The sequence below is a fragment of the Ictidomys tridecemlineatus genome, chromosome X (assembly GCF_052094955.1).
Source record: "Ictidomys tridecemlineatus isolate mIctTri1 chromosome X, mIctTri1.hap1, whole genome shotgun sequence".
Taxonomy (NCBI): domain Eukaryota; kingdom Metazoa; phylum Chordata; class Mammalia; order Rodentia; family Sciuridae; genus Ictidomys; species Ictidomys tridecemlineatus.
The window spans coordinates 21,139,563-21,161,935 of NC_135493.1; the positions used below are offsets into that span (position 1 = coordinate 21,139,563).

At 39.3% G+C, this 22,373-nt stretch overlaps 1 protein-coding gene across 1 annotated transcript; it reads right to left on the bottom strand.

Annotated features, from left to right (window-relative positions):
- Positions 1–363: 363 nt before the first annotated feature.
- On the bottom strand, positions 364–17,505 carry Rbmx2 (RNA binding motif protein X-linked 2). The gene is made up of 6 exons (XM_013356025.4): positions 17,422–17,505; positions 17,106–17,221; positions 15,896–15,947; positions 9,222–9,351; positions 7,365–7,542; positions 364–6,833 (listed from the first exon to the last, which is right to left on the bottom strand). Exons 1-6 carry the CDS (start codon positions 17,424–17,426, stop codon positions 6,019–6,021), a joined length of 1,296 nt encoding a protein of 431 aa, XP_013211479.1. The 5' UTR covers positions 17,427–17,505; the 3' UTR covers positions 364–6,018.
- Positions 17,506–22,373: the final 4,868 nt, after the last annotated feature.

Here is a 22,373-nt window from a genome sequence, read left to right on the forward strand (position 1 = left end):
CTCTGGTACCAAAATAATAAATAAAAATAATGGCTAATGGATTGTTTCAGGCTCAGCCTAGTGAAGGCTAAATCTGTGCCTCTAGAATCTGAATGCTGGGAGCATAACTGACAGCTGGCCACAGTGGCTGAGCTGCAGCTGAAACCCAAATGGCTAAAATCTACCATCAATCACCACATCTTCACCAAGCCTAGACTTCCCATGGGCATGCCCCAGTAGGGCAGAATCACTAAAGCAAATGATTTCTTTAAGACCCTGAGACTGCCCTAACAGAAAACTTTGAGCCAGGGGCCAACCTCGTATAAGATGGCAAGGAGTAAACCTATCATTTACCTCCCAGAAGCAGAAAGGAGACAATGAGACTTTGTGGTTTAGAACAAGAGTTTATTAAAACATAGTGAACACTATGAACATCCACATAGCTTCTCCAACTCCCCTGCTCCCAAGTACCAGGGCAATGCAATAGGCTCAGATGAATGCAACATATGTGGGGGGTTGGATTACAGTTGAGGAATCTGGGGTCAAGGACTTGGGACTTTTTGTGTAATGAGCAAACAAACCAGTATCCCTCCCCTGGAAAGCAAGTTTAAATAGTACTCACACTGTGATCACTTAGTTGCCTACGTGACTGCAGCAATAGCTCAGTATTAGGAGATGAATAAGCTTGCAGTCTAAGCCAGCCAATAAGAACATGAAGGCGTGCTCAGGGTCTAGGTACACAGCCTCTCCCAACAGACACATTTCTTTGCCTGAAAAGGTCTTAGAACCACACAGTTCAAGGCTCTTTCTATCACCCCTCCTAACTTCAATCTCATCCACAAGGGTTAGACCTGTATCCAGGCTCTTCCCAGCTTCCTCCCCATTTCCTTTGGTTTTCCTTAATCTCTTATGTTTAATCCCATCTTCACATCTGCTTCTCAGAGAGGCCAAACTAGCACAACTGGTGCCAGTGAAACAGGAAAACAGGCCATGGTAAGATGGGGTTCTGGACACTGTTGTGAGTGGGATATTGGACACGAATAACCTATGACAGGGTCGCAGTCCACTGCTAACAATTTCTATGGAGATGGCCTAGGGGAATGGCCTTTCAGGTGTGCTAGCACCTTGAAATATGGGATGGGAACACTCAACCAGACATCCCTGAGGGTACTGATCCTGCAACCACTATGTTCTTCTCTAGTGCTATATCATATTATATAGCACTTCCCCTGCACCAGAAGAGGCTACAAACTAATTCCCAAAGCCTAGAACTAATGTACCCCTCAGAGGAGCTGAATGCAGCCTCTCCTGATTATTAAGGGGATGAGTAGGGTTTAATCCCAACATAGCCTGGCTATGAAATACTGGGCTTATTAAGTTAGAGCATACATACCAGCGAGCTACTAGAATCAGCTGACACACACCAACAAGAAAGCACTAGGTTTGGATTTCAAGGATGCTATATCAAGAAGGCCAGAAAAGCAAGATTTCAGACTTGGAAGCACTTTCTCAGGATTCATGTTTTAACCCCCTGGCAAAGACCACTCTGGGCAAGCAGCCTCTAGGTGGCTCCTGGAAGGCTGGTAAAAGTAATGGCCAATGCTGAAAAAAAAAATAGCGGCCTTAGCTGCCTTGGAAAACAGCACAGAAAGAAAAAAGTCAAAGAAAAGGGTATACTGGAGTGGAGGGACTACGTGATCAAAAACCCCATCATATGACAGTGCTCCACAGAGGGGTCAGAGAAAACAAGGGCCATCAGGAATGTACTGGTGAAAGGGGCACTAGCATGCCTAAGGTCAGGGTAGCTTCTGCTGCAAGTCAAAGAGGACAGAGGGAAACCCTCAGAGGTGGACTCTAACATCCAAGGGAATAAAGGGGCTCCAAAGGAACAGAGTAGGTAGATGCACTTAAGCACCAGACTCAGGGAGGCCACAAATACTGTAACTACAAGGTCTGATGGGTAGCCAGGAGGGCTTTATTTTCAGGCAGTCTGGAAATGGCTAAAGGAACATGGTATCCCCAAGAGCAATACCAACAGCCAAACAAAGGTGTTACTCAGTATCTAGAGGCTGAAAAAGAGTGGAAGAACAGGAGCCTGAGTATTTTTCCTCTAATAAAAATTTATAATTTCTTAATCAACTCCCAGACTTCTTCAGCCCATTTCAGATCTGGAAAGAGGTATCTGGGTTCCTGGGGAGGACAATGGTACGCAATGACTTCCCTAAACTTCCCCAAAGGAACCTATAGCCACTTACTTGAATGTATGTACACTGGGGAAAGAATATTCTAACATTTTGATGTACAGTGCACCAAGAACCTAAGTTGACTAATACCTAGAGACTGGAAGCATCATCACAGTGCCCGTTAAACTGAGGATTTATTGAGGCCAAGTAACAACTAAGTTCTGAGTGACTCAAATAGGGCTCATAGTGAGCCTACTGATTTACTCAGTGGTCATTTCCTAGACCCAAGTATATAACTGGAATCATTTTGGTAGTTGGAATAAGCCCCGCAAGGGTTCCATTGCCTGTCGAGGAACAGCTGTCCCAATAAGGAAAGCCAAGTAGAAATGTCTAAAACTGAACGCCACGCTTGGACAAGATGGTAAATTATGATGATTAGTTTGTATTAATTTGTCTTAGGCTGGCTATAGCTCCCAGTTGTTCAAAACACTAAATCTAGGTGTTGCTGGGAAGATATTTTATAGATGTGGTTAACATCTACCATTAACTGATCTTAAGATTACCCCTGATGAGTTGAGTGGGTCTCATCTAATCAGCTGAAAGCCTTAACAGTAAAAACTGTTCCCCTGGTAAAATTCTGCCTAAGGACTACAATGTCAACTCTGACCTTATGAATTTCAGGCTTACCTAATCAAGCCCTCACAACTTTGTGATTCAATTCTGTCATGTTTTAAAACAATAAGACAAAATGATTCAGTCAACTGCATAGGCCTTTGTCACTGGCTAACACAGACCAGGCACTATGGGCACATGAACAAAATAGACACAATGGCAGAGACAGAGGCAAATAGCAAGGACTACTATTTATCAGGTCTGATCCTGTAGGACTTTTCTAAAAGGTGACTTTAGCTCAACAACCCACCATTGGTCTTGCTGAAACTTTCTTATACCTGCATTACAAGAATTTTCCTAAACATCCTTCTTCCACTCTCTTCTTCAGACATCACACCTAACACCATAGTCTGACAGCTTTCCCACACTCCTCCAGCTCCCTCTCTATTCTTCTTTATGGGAATTTCAATCCCACCACAATCTCCTGCACAGATAATCAAGGACCTACCCAAACTAACACACAGGATAAATTAAGTACATATTAAAGCTCTGATCCTCCCTTTTGCAGGTCAGAAATTCAATTTCAACCACTTGTGTTTCTTCTTCTGTGAAGTGCCTATTCAGTTCTTTGCCCATTTATTAACTGAGTTATTAATTTTTTGGTGTTATGTTGTTTGAGTTCTTTGCATACCATGGAGATTAATGTTCCATCTGACGTACAGGTAGCAAAGATTTTTTTTTCCCATTCTGTAGGCTCTCTGTTCACATGTTTCCTATGAAAAAATGTTCAACATCTCTAGCAATTACAGAAATGTGAATCAAAACTACAGTGAGATTCCATCTCATCCCAGTCAGAACAGCAATTATAAAGAACACAAGTAACAATTAATGTTGATGAGGATATGGGGGAAAAGGCACACTCGTACATTGCTGATGGGACTAAAAATTGGTGCAAGCACTCTGGAAAGCAGTATGGAGATTCCTCAGAAAACTTGGAATGGAACCACCATTGGATCCAGCTATCCCACTCCTCGGTTTATACACAAAGGACTTAGTATCAGTATACTATAGTGATGCAGCCACATCAATGTTTATAGCAGCTCCATTTACAATAGCTAAACTACGTAACCAACCTAGATGCCCCTCAATAGATGAATGGATAAAGAAAATGTGGCATATATACACAATGGAATATTACTCAGCCTTAAAGACGAATGAAATTATGGCATTTGGCAGTAAATGGATGGAACTGGAGCATATCATGCTAAGTGAAATAAGCCAATCCCAGAAAACCAGAGTCCGAATGTTCTCTCTGAAATGTAGATATTAACCCAAGGGAGGGTAGGGAGCAGAAGAACAGAAGTTCATTGCATTAGATAAAGGGGAATGAAGGAAAGGGAAGGGGTAAGGGAATAGGAAAGACAGAATGAATCAGACATAACTTTCCTTTGCTCATAAATGAATACATGACCACTCTAACTCCACATTATGTACAATCATAAGAATGGGATCCCAATTAGAATGGGTTGTATTCCATGTATGTACACTATGTCAAAATACACTCTGCTGTCATGTATATATCTAAAAACAAGAATTTTTTTAAAAAGAAAGAAGTTGAAAATGAGCTCAGGATTTCAAAAAAAAGAAATTCAATTTTAACAATGGAGCACAAGCATTAAAGACCCAGTGAACCTGTTCCTCCCAAGGAACTGATAAGGACTGATAAGAAAACTAAGACTAACAATGAGAAGGAACTGCTAAGACCACCAGGACTGACAAGTGTTCCCATTGCAGCAAGAACTGCTACTTGAAAACTGAAGTAGGCCCAGAAGGAAGCCTTATATAACTGGAACACAAAAAGGAAACTGACTAGCCAAAAGGTACAAACAACTAAAAAATCCATCCATAAACAAAATGTGATATATCTATACAATGGGATATTATGCAGCCATAAAAAGGAATGAAGTGTGAGCCAGGCATGGTGGTACACATCTACAATCCCAGGAACCTGGGAGGCTGAGGTGAGAGAATCACTTAAACCCATGAATTAAGAGATCAGCCTAGACAACACAGGAAGATCCCATTTCGAAAAAAAAAAATATGAAGTACTGACACATGCTATGATATGGCCAAACCTTGAAAACATTATACTACGTGAAAGAAGACAGACACAAAACACCACTGTTACATGGTTTCACTTCAAATAGCCAGAAGAGGTAAATTCATAGAAACAGAAAGCAGACTTATGGCTGCCAAGGACTAGGAAAGGGAGGGAATGAAGAGTTATTGCTTAATGGGTAAAAGGTTTCATTTGGGGGTACTAAAAATGTTTTGGAACAAGACAGAGCTGGCAATTGTACAACACTGTGAATGTGCCAAATGCCACTGAATTGTTTAAAATAGTTCATTTTTCATGTTATGTGAATTTCATCTTAATACAAATAAATAAATAAATAAATGGTAAGGAAAAAGATGCAGAGATATATCGACCACAAAAATAAAAATTAAAAAAAAGGTATTTAAAAACTGGTTTTCAAGGAAAAGCTGGGGAGGGAACTGGCTAATTTTAGGAATCCTACCAATCCCTATAAAGTCACAACAATAAATGTTGGTGAGGATGTAGGGGAAAAGGCACACTCATACATTGCTGGTAGGCCTGCAAATTGGCACCAACCACACTGGAAAGCAGTATGGAGATACCTCAGAAAATGTGGAATGGAACCACCATTTGACCCAGCTATCCCAACCCTAGGTTTATACCCACAGGACTTAAAATCAACATATTAGAGTGACACAGCCACATCAATGTTTATAGCAGTCAATTCACAATAGCTAAATAGTTATATATAGTTTTATATAATTCCATGTGCTACTGAGGTGGTCCCATATTCATGGGCTCTAAATACCTACCGCAAACAACACATTTATAGAATTATCTGGTATTCTCTCTTTCTGGAAATTTCACCTCAAATTGGGGTCTATAGGTTAATATTTATGAACTAAAATTCAGGGCACATACTCTGATGAAGTACCAAGTATATTCCCAGGGACAATGGACAGTACCAAAAAATTTGGGATAACTGGCTGTTGAAATTACAACTTTCTTAACAAATCTACTATGAATGGATTAAAAGAACTCAGTCACAGAGATTTTATATATGGAAATATTAACAGCAGAACTGAATCTGATTACGTTTTTTAAAAACAATTCATTTTTCAATGAACCGGACAGTTGGAACAGGCTTTAGTATCGCCTATGCTCACTGGGATTGGAAGTCTCCCGCTCCCTGGAGTGCTGGGCCTTTTTATGTCGACGGGATTTATCTTGACTACTACTTCTACTTCTGTGACTCCGCCTTCCAGAATGCCCATGGCTCCTACTTCTACTCTTTTGACTCCGCCTTCCAGAATGCCCATGGCTCCTACTTCTACTCCTGTGACTCCACCTTTCAGGATACACATGGCTCCTACTTCTACTCCTGTGACTCCACCTTTCAGGATACACATGGCTTCTACTTCTACTCCTGTGACTCCACCTTTCAGAACGCCCACGGCTCCTACTTCTACTCCTGTGATGCCACCTTTCAGAATGCCCATGGCTCCTACTTCTACTTCTGTGATGCCACCTTTCAGAACGCCCATGGCTCCTACTTCTACTTCTGTGACTCCACCCTTCAGAATGCCCACTGTGACGGCTAGAATGTGTGTCTGAGCTTCGCCCTCTATCCCTATTCCTATTCTTGTCTTCTCTTGCCTCCTTCTTGCTTGAGGGCTTGTGCTCATACTTGGGTTTCTCCTTCTTGAGCTCCCTCTCTGGGCCCTCTGCTCTAACATGGCAGGAAGTCTTGACATCAGGGGAGCGTGGGTAGTGCTTCTGTCCTTCTCTTGATTCAGACTTCTGAACCTTCTCTGAGTTCTTACTGCTGTGTTTCTTAGGGGCAGGGTCATCCTTTTCTTTTATTGTCTTGCTTCCGAGAGATGAAGATGATGGCTGCTCTGCTTTTACCTCCCTGTCAGTCTTCTCTTTGTCTTTCTTTCTTTTCTTTTTTTCCTTTTTCTCTGGAGGAAAAAGGAAGGCAATCAGTAAGAAAAGAGAAAAACATAAACTCCCCTAAAAAAGTGCATTTGTTCTGAGTACATCACATCAAACCAAGTTGTTATAGTTAAAATCTTCACATACTAACAGATAGAAAATGTGCATCAGGAAAACATTCATGACAGCAGGATGAAGCAGTCACAGGCTATGCTTTCAGTGCCCTTAAGAAGTAATTTTGGACATATGTGGCCACTGACAGGTCAACTTCCTATACAAGGCAATCCTCACTCTGAATTCTCTTTCAAGACCATGTCTCCAAATACAGTCACATTTTGAGGTACTGGTGGTTAAGAACTCAACATATCAATTTGGGGGGGGACAGAATTCTTTCCATACCACTATTCTTCCACTGATACCTCCCCTTTCCCAGTAAAAATAAGAAACCCCACATCTTCCTCTTCACACTTAAGAGTTGATTATTGACTATCCATGAATGCTAGGGAGACCAGACACTAAGACTACCTAGAATCTTCTTTTGGGTCTCAATGCTTCACCTTTTTTGTGCTTTTTTGTGGGTTTGTCATCTTCTAAACTCTCAGATGAACTCGATGAGGGGGTGTTAGCCCCACAGCCCTTCTCCTGGAGTTCTTTGGTCACATCATCTGCTTCTTCTGAGTCCTTAGGAGCCCGATAGTTAGACACATGATCCACACGAATAGTTCTTCCTTTTATCTAAGCAAGAAAGGCAATGCTTCAGCAAAGACAGCCTTCATATCGAACAATCTATTGCGCCCAAGCCATGAAGAACAATGGTTTGAATTATATCATTATCTTTTTGCTACTTTCGTTTCTGGGGAAACCACTAAAGCAGAACTGCTCAGATGGTATGTCACAGCACATGTATTAGATATTAATACACTCAATGATCTCAGAAGCTAGGTAGGGTGTGTTGCAGCAGGGGCGGGGGGAGTTGCACCAGCAGCCTCACTGGCTTACCACAGGGTGCCATACAAATATCTTCATGCTGTATGTGTATGAAGTGAAAAAAATCTGGGAAGTACTGCCCCAAAGCACAAGTGTTGGGGAAGACTATGAGAATTTAGAAACACAATGAATTACCCCCAACTTATAACAGTCTACAGTGAAACATAAACTAGACAAGCATTGCAGCTAGATGGAATTCCTGAAATCTAGCTTAATGCTATAGCTGCTTTCTTAACACAGTAGGTAGAAGGCAAAGTGAGATCAACTGTTGGGGGTGGGGGCAGGAAATTGACCAAAAAAAGATTACTTTCTTTTTTCTTAAGCCCTCACGCCTTGTTCTACCCATACCATACTGGAACACAGCTCACAATTGGGCCAAGAACCACGACTCTCCAGGCAAAGAATGACAAAATTAATCTTTCATGTAAAATCCTATTTTCAAGCAGATACATACTTTTTCCACAGGCAAAGACAACTGAAATTTGCAGTTTGGCTCTTACTGTTCCAACACAAGAGAAATTTTCATATCTTTTAAGCCTGAGAAGCTTCTATTATCTATCAGATTCCCATTTTGAAACATTTTTGAAAACTTTCCTGACACAGTGACTCCCTATGATTCCTGGCTCTCTTAAAATTTCATACTGACTGACTTTTGTACAATTTGTTATGAGATTAAAAGATTCCCCCCCCCAGGACCCAATATGCTAGGTCAGCAGTGTCACATGACAGATATGCACACCTATATCCTAGGCCATGAAGCCCTGATAGAGCTCCAAGTCCCTCAGCACAGGACAATATGGAAGAGCAGCATTACCTTGTCTCTTCATTCTCTAGTACACTAGAGATGAAGGTGGAGGACAAGAAGGGAAAGGTGAAAAATAGAAGCCTGAGTGTGAGGGTGTGTAACACCCATGGTTTGGCTTGTTAATGGGAAAAAAGAACAAGTCCTGGCAGAACCATGAGCCAACAGAATATTTCCTAGAATCACTTCCTAGCTGGTAGCTCTACAGCCCTCCTAACACACCCAACCAATGAGTACATCCCTGAACCTATGGGGATCAGATGGAGAATGAAATCCAACCCCTACACCCAGGAAAAGTTCAGCCAAATCTTGCTTAATAAGCACATTTAGGGGTTGGGGTTGTTTGGCTGAACCCAGGAAAAGTTCAGCCAAATCTTGCTTAATAAGCACATTTAGGGGTTGGGGTTGTTTGGCTGAACCCAGGAAAAGTTCAGCCAAATCTTGCTTAATAAGCACATTTAGGGGCTGGGGTTGGGGCTGGGGTTGTGGGTAAGAGAACTTGCCTAATACATGCAAGACACTGGGTTCAATCCTCAGCACTACATAAAAATAAATAAATAAATAAAGGTATTGTGTCCAACTACAACTAAAAAACAATAAATAAATAAATAAATAAAATGCTTACCTTAATCCCATTAAAATTGTCAACAGCCAGAACTGTGCTCCTTTGGTCTTCATAGCAGAGGAAACAAAACCCTTTGGATTTCCCAGTCTTCTTGTCTCGCACAAGATTAATGTTAACAATCTCCCCATATCTGTTTATTTTACAAAAGAATAAGACACTATTGATGTAAAATGTAAACCTTTGATTGAATCACAAAACAATAGTCCAATATGGACAGTATAGGAGATGTATTTAGAAAAAGATGACTTAAAAAGGTTGAAAATAAAATGTTAAACAAAGATACAGAAGGATTATCCAATTGAAAACATGGGTGGAAATATTAAGAGTAAAGACATGGAGCTGGGGTTGTGGCTCAGCAGTACAGCACTCGCTAGCATATGCGAGGCCCTGAGTTCGATCCTCAGCACTACATATAAATAAATAAATAAATAAATAAATAAATGTATTGTTTTCAACTATAACTAAAAAATAAATATTAAAAAAAAGAGTGAAGACATGAAATTCAAGGCCAAAATTAAGCGGGACTTAAGAGGGTTATTTTATATTTTAAAAGGTCCTAATATATAGGTATAGCTAATGAAATTATGCCACAATTAAGAAATTAAAATTTTAATTAAAAATGGTTACAGCCTCAAATGCACAGAGCCTTGGGTTCGATCCCCAGGACCAAAAAAAAAAAAAAAAAAAGTTAGAAATACAAAGAAAGTTAGGGGAGATTTAAAAACTTTTTTCAAGTTTATAACAAGTGACAGAAATAAATAAGACCAAAGAAATTAACATGAATTTATATGATACAAATGCAAATAAAACATGACAATAAATCTAACAAATACTTCCAGAGTAGTATACACAGATATATTTGAATCCTATAAAGAGATTACAATTTCTTTTATAGTATTCATGAAATATATAATAAAATTAGCTGTAGATCAGGTCCCAAAGTAAATCTCAATAAACTCCAAAAACCAAAATAGACTATATTCTCCAAAGATAATGTTATAAAGCTGGAAATAATATTTAAAAAAAAATAGTCTACTAACTAGAACTTGAAACATACTCTCCCAGCTAACAACTGGACAAAACAAAGATAAAATAAAGAAAAGTGATCAGTGATAGACTATTTAGAAAAGAACAAAAATAGAAAAATATGTACTAAAATTTATGGGATGAGACTAAGGCCATACTTGGGAAAATTTGTAACCTTAAAATTCCAGATAAATTAAACTTTTATAAATTAAAAAATAAAATCACAGAAATAGCTGAGGGAATAGATATGTGCTTGTGTGTATGTATATATGTGTGTGTATGTATATATGTGTGTGTGTGTATGTGTATACACATACACACACACACACACACACACACACACTCATCAAATTGCATGCTTGAGATTTGGGCATTCTGCTGTGTATAAATTTTTCTTTACTGGAAATGAAATAATAACGTGTTCAGGAAAAAAAATTAAAAGTAAAATCATAAAAATATAATAGGAATTGATGGAAACATTACATGAACATATCTATACATCTCAGTCCAAAATCTAGTACTTTTTTAAGGAAAACACCAGAGGTGATTCAGTTAAAGCTAAGAGCTATCTAGCAGTAAATATCTAGCAGTACAGGTCAATGTAAATAGATAAAACCAATACAAGAACTGGAAAAACAAACCTATCTCTGTTTGCAGATTACATATGATAGTATATATAGGAAATCAAACAATCAATAATGAGCAACGAGGGGCTAAGGTTATGACTCAGCGGTAGAGTGCTCACCTAGCACATGCGAGGCGCTGGGTTCAATCCTCAACACCACATAAAAATAAATAAATAAAAAATAAAGGTAATGTGTTCAACTACAACTAAAAAAAATTCAAAAAATAAACAATGAGAAAAATAGTATAACAATTCAGTAAAGTAAGAGGATACAGCTGAAAGTCAATAATTCTCTTACACAAAACAATAATCAGATGATATAATGGCAGGGATATACCATTTATAATAGCAACAAAAAAATACTTAGAAATACACTTAACAACAAGCAACGTACAAAACATATAAAAAAAAGTTTTTTAAAACTCCCGAAAAACACAAACATATTTTGAACAAATATAAGGACATCCCTTGTTCTTGGACAGGATGAGTTGATAATCAAAATCTTCCCCCAACTTAATATATAAATTAAGTGTAATAACATAAAAACAAAAGTTTGCCACCCTGGTGTGGGGGTCTGGATAAGTCTATTCTAAAGTTCTTCTGGGGAAAAAATGAACATGTAAGAATGGCTAGGAAAACCTAAAAAAAAAAAAAAGAATGAGTTATGAGCATGAGAAACTCTACAAAGCATACTGAAAAACTTGTGAATAACTAGTGTGGCTCTGACCAATGGAAAGGCAGACAAACCAACAGAACAGAATGTAGAGCCACACCAAGTGTATATGAAAAAAATTGTCTATAATGGTGGCATCCAATTTTCTGGGGAAAACATGGATATATTAGTAATGAGGTAAGTACCACTGGATATCCATTTGAAAAAGTATAAAACTAGATCCAGATCTAGACTACAGCTCGGTAATAGAGTGCTTGCCTAGCATGCATGAGGTTCTGGTTCCATCCCCAGAAGACACATACACATACACACACACATACACAAATCCACTGGATCCAAACTTCACATTGTACAACAAAATAAACTCTAAGTGGATTAGAGATATAAATGTAAAAAACTGAAACCATAAAATAACATGACAGTAATAACACAGATGGGTGAGTGGAGAGAAATACTTTCTAATTATGATTCAAAATCCAGAAGCAATAAAAAACAGACTGATGAATTTGACCACAGAAAAATAAAATACTAACGGGTAAGCACAATGGAGTTTTGGGAGTGATGAAACTGTTCTAATTGTGGGGATGATTATACAAATCTATACATGTATTAAAACTCATACAGCTACATATTTCTCAAAAATCAATTTTACCATATGCTAATTTAAACATATTAATGAATGAATGTATAAAATAACTTTGCCCAGCAAAGAAATACCCATTAAGTAAAGTCAAAAGACAAATGACAAACTAGGTGAAAATATTTATAATGTATATCACAAGTAAAGGACCAGAAAGCAATTTTTCTTTTCTCTAAAAAGAAATTATCAGAACAGGGCAGAACTCAGTGGTAGAGTGCTTGCCGAGTATGTGTGAGGCCCTGCGTTCAATCTCCAGTACAAAAAAAAAAAAGGAAAGACATTATCAGAACAACTAGTGAAGGTGAATAAAGTCTATAGATTAGGTGATGATATTATATTAGTACTGATTTCCTGAATTTCATGACTACACTAAGTTTACACAAAAGAATGTCCTTGTTTAGGGGAAGGACATTGAGGAATTTAGGGACAGATGCATCGTATCTACAACTGACTTAAATGCTTCAGAAAAAAAATTATAATATCTACACATGAGAAAAAATAATGATAAAGCTAATGTGGATAAAGTGCTAAGACCTTGGGGATCTGGATGAAGGGAATATAAGTATTCTGTACTCTATTTTATAATTTTCTATTTTAAGCCTAAAATTATTTCAAAATTAAAAAAAAAGAAAGATAAGAGCTGGCTTGAAAGGAATCCTACTGACTCTAATTGGTACAATTTGTGCATCAGGAAAGAATAATGATAGTAACACAACATCAAATATTTTTAAAATTAAATCCACAGTGATCCATGACAAGTATTATAACAAAAGGTTAATTTATCCTTAATGCATAAAGACTCTCATAAAATCAACAAGAGAAGGAGAAACACACACAAAAAAAGACCCAATAAATGATATGAGTAAACAATTTACAAAGAAATAATAATGGGCTGCCGGGCAAGGTGGTACAACCTGTAATCCCAGCAGCTCAGGAGGCTGAAGCAGGAGGATCACAAGTTCAAAGCCAGCCTCAGCAACTTAGCAAGGCCCTATCTGCAAACTTTAAAAAAAGGACTGGGGACGTGGCTCAGTGGTTAAACACCCCTGCATTCAATTTCTTTAACCAAAAAATAAAAATAAAAGAAAAAAAAAAGAAAGATAAGAGCTGGCTTGAAAGGAATCCTACTGACTCTAATTGGTACAATTTGTGCATCAGGAAAGAATAATGATAGTAACACAACATCAAATATTTTTAAAATTAAATCCACAGTGATCCATGACAAGTATTATAACAAAAGGTTAATATCCTTAATGCATAAAGACTCTCATAAAATCAACAAGAGAAGGAGAAACACACAAAAAAAAGACCCAATAAATGATATGAGTAAACAATTTACAAAGAAATAATAATGGGCTGCCGGGCAAGGTGGTACAACCTGTAATCCCAGCAGCTCAGGAGGCTGAAGCAGGAGGATCACAAGTTCAAAGCCAGCCTCAGCAACTTAGCAAGGCCCTATCTGCAAACTTTAAAAAAAGGACTGGGGACGTGGCTCAGTGGTTAAACACCCCTGCATTCAATTTCTTTAACCAAAAAATAAAAATAAAAGAAAGAAAGAAATAATAATGGGCTGAAAATATGTTTAACCTCATTGATGATGAAATAAAGGCAAAGTAAAATGATAATGAGAAACCATTTGGCAATTTTTTTTTGCATAACCGTCATTGCTTAGGATTCAGAAAAATGGGCTGTCTAGTGAAAATTGGTATCAGAGTGGAAATTGGTACAACCTTTTCAGAACAATTTGGCAATGTTTATAAAGCATCTTAAAAATACTAACATATTGATTCACACCCCTCCTTCACTAAGGAAACCATCAGGGATGCATACAAAGATTTATATACTACATTATATATTGCAATATAAATTTACAATAGCAAACAATTGGAAATAATGTCCAACATTAATTAAAACAAGATGATAAAGAAACAGTCCAAATTTTAAGTTTTTCCTTTTAAAGTGCATTCTGTTGAAATAAGCCAGTCTCCAAAAAACCAAAGATTGAATGTTCTCTCTGATATGTGGATGCTAACTCATAACAAGGGATGGTGGGAAGGGGAAGAATAGAAGTCCACTGGATTAGACAAAGGGGAATGAAAGGAAGAGAGGGAAATTATTCAAACATAATTTCCTATCCTTGTATATGAATACACAACCAGGGTAACTCCACATCATGTGCAACCACAAGAATAGGATCCTAATTGGAATAAGCTATACTCCATGCATGTATAATATGCCAAAATACACCTTACTGTTATGTATATCTAAAAAAGAACAAATAATAAAAAAAAAGCATTGTACATTCTTCTTCATACTTTTTTTCCCATAATGCTCTTTTTTGTTTTGATTTATTTGTGGTGCTGGGAATGAAACCTGGAGCCTTTCACTTGCAAGTCCTTGTTACCAGTGGCAAAGGCAATCTTCATTTTTGTGTGGCCAGAATACAGAATTATAATACACCACACACGCGTGTGCACGTGCACGCACACACACACATACACACAATAGCTCATCACTACTCAATGCAAGCAACACTGAACCAGCTCCAAGATGGGAGGCTAGATCCAATACAGTATCACAAAAGTGTGGAAATTAAAGGCTACACCTGCTGTGAACTTTCCAGCACTCAGAAGTTGAATGAAATAGCCTAGGTGTACCACCTAGACTCTCTACCAGGGCTGCCTTCTCATTTGTATTGCCCAATTCCTTTTCCCTGCCCTGTTTCCCCATAAACTGCCCAACCACTCAACCAGGGCCCTACAGATAATCCAACTATCCTGCTATGGCAAGCCTTCTGCCAGGATATGCTGCCTGTGTTTGCTTGCTCCATCCTTTCTACCTTTACTAGATATCCAACTTCTCTGAAAACAGTTCTCTGCCTCTGAAAGCTACAAAACCCAAAGGCATTATCAACTATTGCACTATACTCCACAAATATGTACAATTACTGGATGCTAATTTAAAAATAAATGCTGATTTAAAAATCTTTTTTAAAAAGGCAGTGACCCTCTGCTCTTAAGAGTTGCAAAGGCTCTCTAACCCTGTGGACTGCCCAGCCTCTGTTTAACTCTTGGCTATGTGTCAATTGCCCAGCCTCTCTACCAGGTGGCACTATCATTATGAGCTGCCAACATCCTCTCCTACCAAGAACAGATCTCTTAATGTGTTCCTCATCAGCCTGTGACTTTCAGCCCCTGGGTAAAAAAAGAATGGCTCTGTTCACTAATTTCACATTCATCTAGAAATGAAGAAAGCAAACTACCACACAAACTTTCTGGGTTCTGTCTCCCATTTCTTCTGTGCTTTGCCCTAATCCTTCAATACCACACAGGTAAGGGCCCAGAGGGCCCTGTGATCATGGGATACTAGTTTTCAGAATCCAAAGGAGGTAGTCAACACAGTATCTTTCCAGGAGTTCCACACTATATTTGGGTAAAACCTGGCTGACAAGGGTCAGTGAAAAAGTAATAGAAACAGACCAGAATCCCTAAGACAGTCTCCCAAATTATCCAACTTGTGAAATCTTCCACATGAGAATATACTTAAAACCATATCCTGGGACAGATCAAGAGTAGAGCAGAAGCTGCAGTTTTCCCCATGCAGGGATGTCATTGAGCCTAGAATTAAAATGTGGCTTTCTAATGCCACGAATTGCACTGCAGAATCAAACTACTGTCAACACAGGAGGCAGGAAATGAAAGAGGACTTACTGTGAGAACACACAGATGACGTCTCCTTCAGTCAGTTCATAAGGAAGCCCTCCTAGAAAAGAAAAACACATTACAGTTCAACAAACACTAACCAAGTATTTACTGTGTATTATGCACTAGGCCAGGCACCAGAGGTACAAAACATAAGCTATACACCTTCCCCTCACAGTAAAACAGTCTGATGGAATGACACAAATATATACAAGGTGGCAAATGTACAGGAAAAAAAAAAGTGATTGAGTGGAAAGGCTCAGATCACTGCAGACCAAACTAATCTGATCATTCTTTCCTCCTCACATCCAAAGTCCTACAAAGCTGATATCTCCATCACAAAACTCTGCTTCCACAAATATCAGCTTAAATGTGTCATTATCAACCCACCTATACATATAATGAGGATCATAAAGATAACTGTTAAGCATTTCATAGGAAATCATTTCCCTTCCAAATGTTTTACTCATCTGTAAAATGAGAAGTATACTTGCCTCATGAGATCACTATTACAAGAATTAAATAAAACAATGCATATAAAGTGGTTATCACAATGTCTGGTGCAATAACCTCTCTGAAGAGTAAAACTGCAGAATTACTGATTAAAGGCTACACCTTCTGTGCACTTTCCAGCACTCAGAAGTTGAACGAAATAGCCTGGGTGTACCACCCAGATTCTCTACCATGGCTGCCTTCTCATTTGCATTGCCCAATTCCTTTTCCGTTAACTTTTCTGTACCTCAGTTTCCTCAGCTGTCTAGTGGGTGGGTGTGAGGAACATAACTGTTTCTGAGAAACCAAGTGGCAGGACTTAGCACTGTGAAGGGCAAATGGTAACACACAGGAACACTGACTGGCAGGGAAAGCACACTAAAATGAGCGAGAGAAGATGGAAAACGGATTCACAGGCAGAACATAAAAGTGGGTGATGAGGGGCTGGGGCTCAGTGGTAAAGTGCTCGCCTAGCACATGCGAGGCCCTGGGTTCGATCCTCAGCAGCACATAAAAATAAATAAATAAAATAAAGGTATTGTGTCCAACTACAACTAAAAGATAAATATAAAAAATAAAGGTATTGTGTCCAACTACAACTAAAAAATAAATATTATTTTTTGTTTTACTAAGAGTGGGTGATGAGTGTGAGGAGAAACATTGGGCGGGACTGCTGAAAAGATCAGAAGCCGGCCAGGAGAGACTTCCAGAAAAATGTGAAGCTCACCCAGAAAGATCCAGGCGCTGTCTTTGTACTCGGAGTGCCAGGACACCTTTTCCGCCACCCCAAGCTGGACCTCTCGCTCGTTCAGCTCGTTGATCAGCTTCACTTTAGTTAAAGGACTACACGGAGGGCGGAAAAGGAAAGTAAGTTTGGTCCGGCCCGAATTCACAGAGAGCAAAACTAGGCGACTAGAAACTCTAGTCTCCTCTGAAACTCCCTTGCCCCTCGGCCCTGCAGCCACTCACTCTACCGTCCCAGCCCCGGTGGGCCACCCACGGCAACCCACTCCCTCTTTCTGAGAGGAAAGCTGAAACCTTACTTCATCTTCACAAATTCGCGCTCGACACCCGCGGATTAACTTCCGGGCAAAGCTACACTCTGTCGCGCATGCGCATCTCTAGCGCATGCGCCTATCTAGGATTTGGCGCCTGCGCCGCTCTAGAGCAAGCACAGCGCCCCCCACCCCCCGCGCGGCACGTTGGAGTCTGCGGAACTGGCGCCGGAAGAGTTCAGCAGAGGCGGCCGAAAACCGCGGCGCCTGTGCAGTAACGCGAAAGCGGATCTCCACGCTTGGTGGCGTTCGTTCCTCTCGAGAGATTTTCCCTAGTTCATCGCAACTTCCCTCTTTGATGCGAAGCTAGGGTTTACAAGCTTGGTCCGTTACAGGACCCTCCAGCTTTTACATAATTCCAGGCACTGATTGATTTAGTACTAAATTTTTGCTGAATGAAAGTTGAACAAGGTACTTGATGCGGCTTTATTCCTGGTCTAAAGCTCCACTTGGGTCTTCAATCCCAGTCAGTTGCTCAAATACAATTCCATCAAAGCATTCATTTTCCGGAGTTAGGGCAAAAAAGTGAAGAAGATAGGTGGGAGAATCAAGTTTTTGTTATCTCTCAAATCCCAATATATAGGTAACCTACAGTGTGCCTCCATAGTCTGAATTCAACACCCGCAGGTTGTTGTCAGAGCTCCAACGCTTACATTTTACCGTAGTCTTTCTCTTAGTGGAACAGGAGGTAGAAATTAATATTGTTAATAGCTCCCAATTGGGCAGACAACCAGCTAAAAGATACTAAATGAGCTAAGCAATTTACATATAGTTTCTCCAACCTTACAATCCCATGAAGTAGATGCAATCACTATCCCCATTTTATAGAGAAAAAAATTGAGGTTCAAATGACTAGCTTGAAAGGTACTTTGTACCCATGAAGCCAGATTTAAAGATAGGTAGTTAGTGTAGTTAGGTAAATCAGGTCTAATATCAAGTATGTTAAAAAAAAAAAAGGAGACCATTATCGAGAATACAGTCCAGGAAAGCTGAGCAGCACTTGGGGAAATTGAAATGTTAGTGTCCCCAAGGCCTGGAGCCCATCCTAAGGAACTGTTAATGAATGAGCTTCCAGCAAACAAGGAAGTGTTAATCAAACTACCCCAGGCCCTTTCTGCCCATGAAATAGTCCACTTATCTCCCACCTTTTGGGCTTCCCACCTGCATTCTATCACTGCAGGATAAAGGGAAACAAAAGACATGAATGTGGGAAGACTAAAAGAAGATATTAGCTATAAAAAAGGGAAGACTTCCCCCTTCCATGGATTCTGTCTTTCAGGTCCGGGAGAAGTCTTTTCTGCTGTCCTTTAATAAAGCCTTCCACTTTCCTCTCTACACTTGCCTCAGCTTGCTTCTCTGATGTTATACTTCAGCATTAAGAGAAGCAAAGACTCATCACCAGTATACAGTGGTAACACCCATCAGACCACATCCATTTGATCAGTCCTTACTGAGTATCTATACATATCTTCTTCACTTTTTTACCCTAACTCTGTCCTCTTCAGCTAAGTTCTGTAGAAAGAACTATAAGAGTGGGTACTCTACATTTAAAGAGCTAATGATATGAGGGGTAAATATATATTTCTGCTTCATGTATTTCACCCCAGAAATACCCAGGAATCAGCAAAAGAAATGGTGACATATAATGTGTGATTTAAACCATATTGAAGATTTGAGTCCATCTTTCATGTGTGCACAGCATTATGTGTTCTTGGACCACAATGTTTTCAAAATGAAGGTTCAGAACTCTAGTTCTCTGTATAGGCCTAGCTCAGAGCACCAGATAGTAAGCCCTTCATAAAAGCATTTTGATTGATTACAATCTGTAACCACTATCCTGCCAAGAATCAGAACAGGGACTGTCCTTCTCCTTCCCCCACTCCCACCCAGCTATTCATTAACTTTGAAGAATTATCTTGGCAATGAAAATTAAACAGTGACAGATTGCATTTGAGTTTTATCTGCTCCTAGGAATCTCAGGTTGCTTAGTTGATAGGGTTGAAGTGGCCATTGCAAGGTAGTAAGCTACCACATAGCATTATCTTGCTGGTTTCTTCAGTTGACTGTGAAATAAGAGGGCTATATGCCAGGGCTCAGTCATCAACATCTGGAAAGAAGATGGAGCAAATAAAGAAAACACCAACCAAAGCGAAGGACAGTTTAGACTGTTAATATGAGAAGTCTACTACTATCCTACCAGCAGATTCAGCTGAAGTATTCTGAATCTGGGAGCACTGAAAACTATCTCAGTTTGCCTGGAACTGAGGGGTTTCCTGGGACTCCCAACTATCAGTGCTAAAATTGCCAAGCCCAGAGAAAAGTGGGATAGCTGATCAGCAGGAAGAACCTGAAGTAAAGAAAGAAGCAAGGAAGTCAAATTCTTCAGAGATGTGCTTTCAATTAGTAGGAATTGGTATGGAAATGATGATGATAAATATCTATAAATCTGAGTTGAGAAGGAATAGGGATCCAAAGGACTCTCTGAATTTATGTAAGAGAAGGAAGAGAGTTTGTCATCAAGATGACTAGTAGTGATCTCCACCGAAAACTTTCATTTAGCACTTACTGTATGCAGAATTAAGTTCTAGCTCCTCTGGGCACTCTTAAGGAATACAAAGGCAGTCCTCATATTCAAGAAAATGCTGAACAATTTGTCCTCTCACCACTTCCTAACACCACACCACTTCCTAACACCACACCACACTTTTTCCTCCTGATTTTCATATTTTGGGTAATGTAATCATCATTTCTCCCAGTCTCAAAATCATGGGTGTCATATTTCAGTCTTTGCCATTCCTCACCTCAAAATATTCATCCTGGGTTGGGGCTGTAGCTCAGTAGTAAAGCACTTGCCTCACATGTGTGAGGCACTGGGCTCGATCCTCAGCACCACATAAAAATAAATAGACACTTTTGTTCATCTACAACTAAAAACAATATTTTAAAAAATTCATCCTATCATCAGTCCTAATAATTGCACCACTGCAGTGTACACCTATAACAGCCTCAGTCTTTTCTCTTACTGCTCTGGCACACAAAGCCTCAGCCTCACCCTCAGCCAGGATCCACTTCTATACATTCCTTATGGAGCCCTTTCATTACCCAACCTAGACATCCCTCGGCCACACACCTCCTCTCTCTGACTGAAACCTGCCCAAACCCCATCAAGTCATTTCTTTTGCAGGAGACCGTTACTGACTTCCCAGTTCCCAGTGATGACTTCTACTTCTAAATTCTGCAGAATTTAAAAAAAAAAAACTTCTTCATATTCTCCCCCAGAGAAACTGTGAGATCCTGGAAGGTAAAGGCTCTGCATTTATATGCCCCAAACACCTCAAACCTCACTTTCCTGCAGACATAGCATGCATCCAATGAAATTTAAATTAATTAATGAAATTTAAAAATGCACACAAGTATGGTTACCTATGGGAAACAGATGAAGGTAGGAGATGCTTTTATTTTCCCGTTGTTCCTATCTATACTATTAGAATATTCTGATATTTATCTAGATATCACTTATTTTTTTATTTAAATGGTACCTTGGCCGTGTTCATGCCTTTTCTTTTGTCTTTCATTCATATAATATTTAATGGGTAGCTATTAAGTGCCAGATGACATTCTAGGTTCTGGGGTAATAATAGTGAACATGACAAGCAAATCCCTGTCCCCATGGAGCTTTCATTCTTGCTGATGAAGAAGGAAAATAAACATATAAATATAAGTCCAATGTTGATAAGTGCTATGAAAGAAAAATGAATTAAGCTAATTGGAAGAGTGGTAGGATGTTACTATTTTATAAGGGAAGGAGTTTAGTCAAGGGTAGCCTCCCTGATAAAAGTAACTTGTGCGTAGAGACGTAGAGATGTGCAAGATTTTGGAGAGCAAGCCATGGGGGGCATTAGAGAAGAGTGTTCCAGGCAGAGGGAGCAGTAAATCCAAACTTGCTGAGATTGGACTGTATTAAGAAACAGCAAAGAAGCCAGTGTGGCTGGAAGTGTGGGCAAGAGTGAGAATGATAGGAGGTTTATGTTTGTTTAACAAAGTCTTATTTAGTACCTATGATGGACCAGAAAATGTTCTAAGTACTTTGCATATATTAACTCATCTACTGTTCAAAACAACCCTACGAAGTAGATACAGTAGATACGATTGTTAACATTTAGCAGATGAGCAAATGGAGGCACGGTGAACTTAAGTTGCTTGTCCTATGTCACACCACTGGTAAATGGTAGAGGCAGGATTGGAATCCAGGTATTATGGCTACAAAGTCTGCACTCTTGACCACAATACCCAGAATAACTGATAGTAAGGGGAGCAGATTGGGCAGGGCCATGCTGATAAATGTCCTTGGACTTTATGAAGTGGAAAGTTACCAAAGGACTTTGGTCAGACTTACATTTAAGCAGGATCACCTTAGCTACTGTGCTTTCAACAGACTGGGGGTGGGGTGGGAGTGCAGGGGAATACCTAGAGTAAAAGCAGGAAGACCAGTTAAGAAGCTCTGCAATACTACAGTGACACAGCCATATCAATATTTATAGTAGCACAATTCAAAATAGCTGAACTATGGAACCAAACTAGATGCTCTTCAACAGATGAATGGATAAAGAAACTGTGGAATATATACACAATGGAATATTACTCAGCCTTAAAGAAGAATTTATGGCATTTTTCAGTAAATCAATGGAACTGGAGAATATTATGCTAAGCAAAATAAGCCAATCCCAAAGAACCAAAAGCCAAATGTTTCTCTGATATGAGGATGCTAATTCACAATAAGGGCAGCAGATAGAATAGAGGTAATTTGGACTAGATAGTGGGGAATGAAGGAGGGGAGGGGACATGGAGGTAGGAAGGATAGTAGAATGAATCTGACATTAATACCCTATGTGTATATATGATTACATGACCTGTGTAACTCTACATCATGTATAACCAGA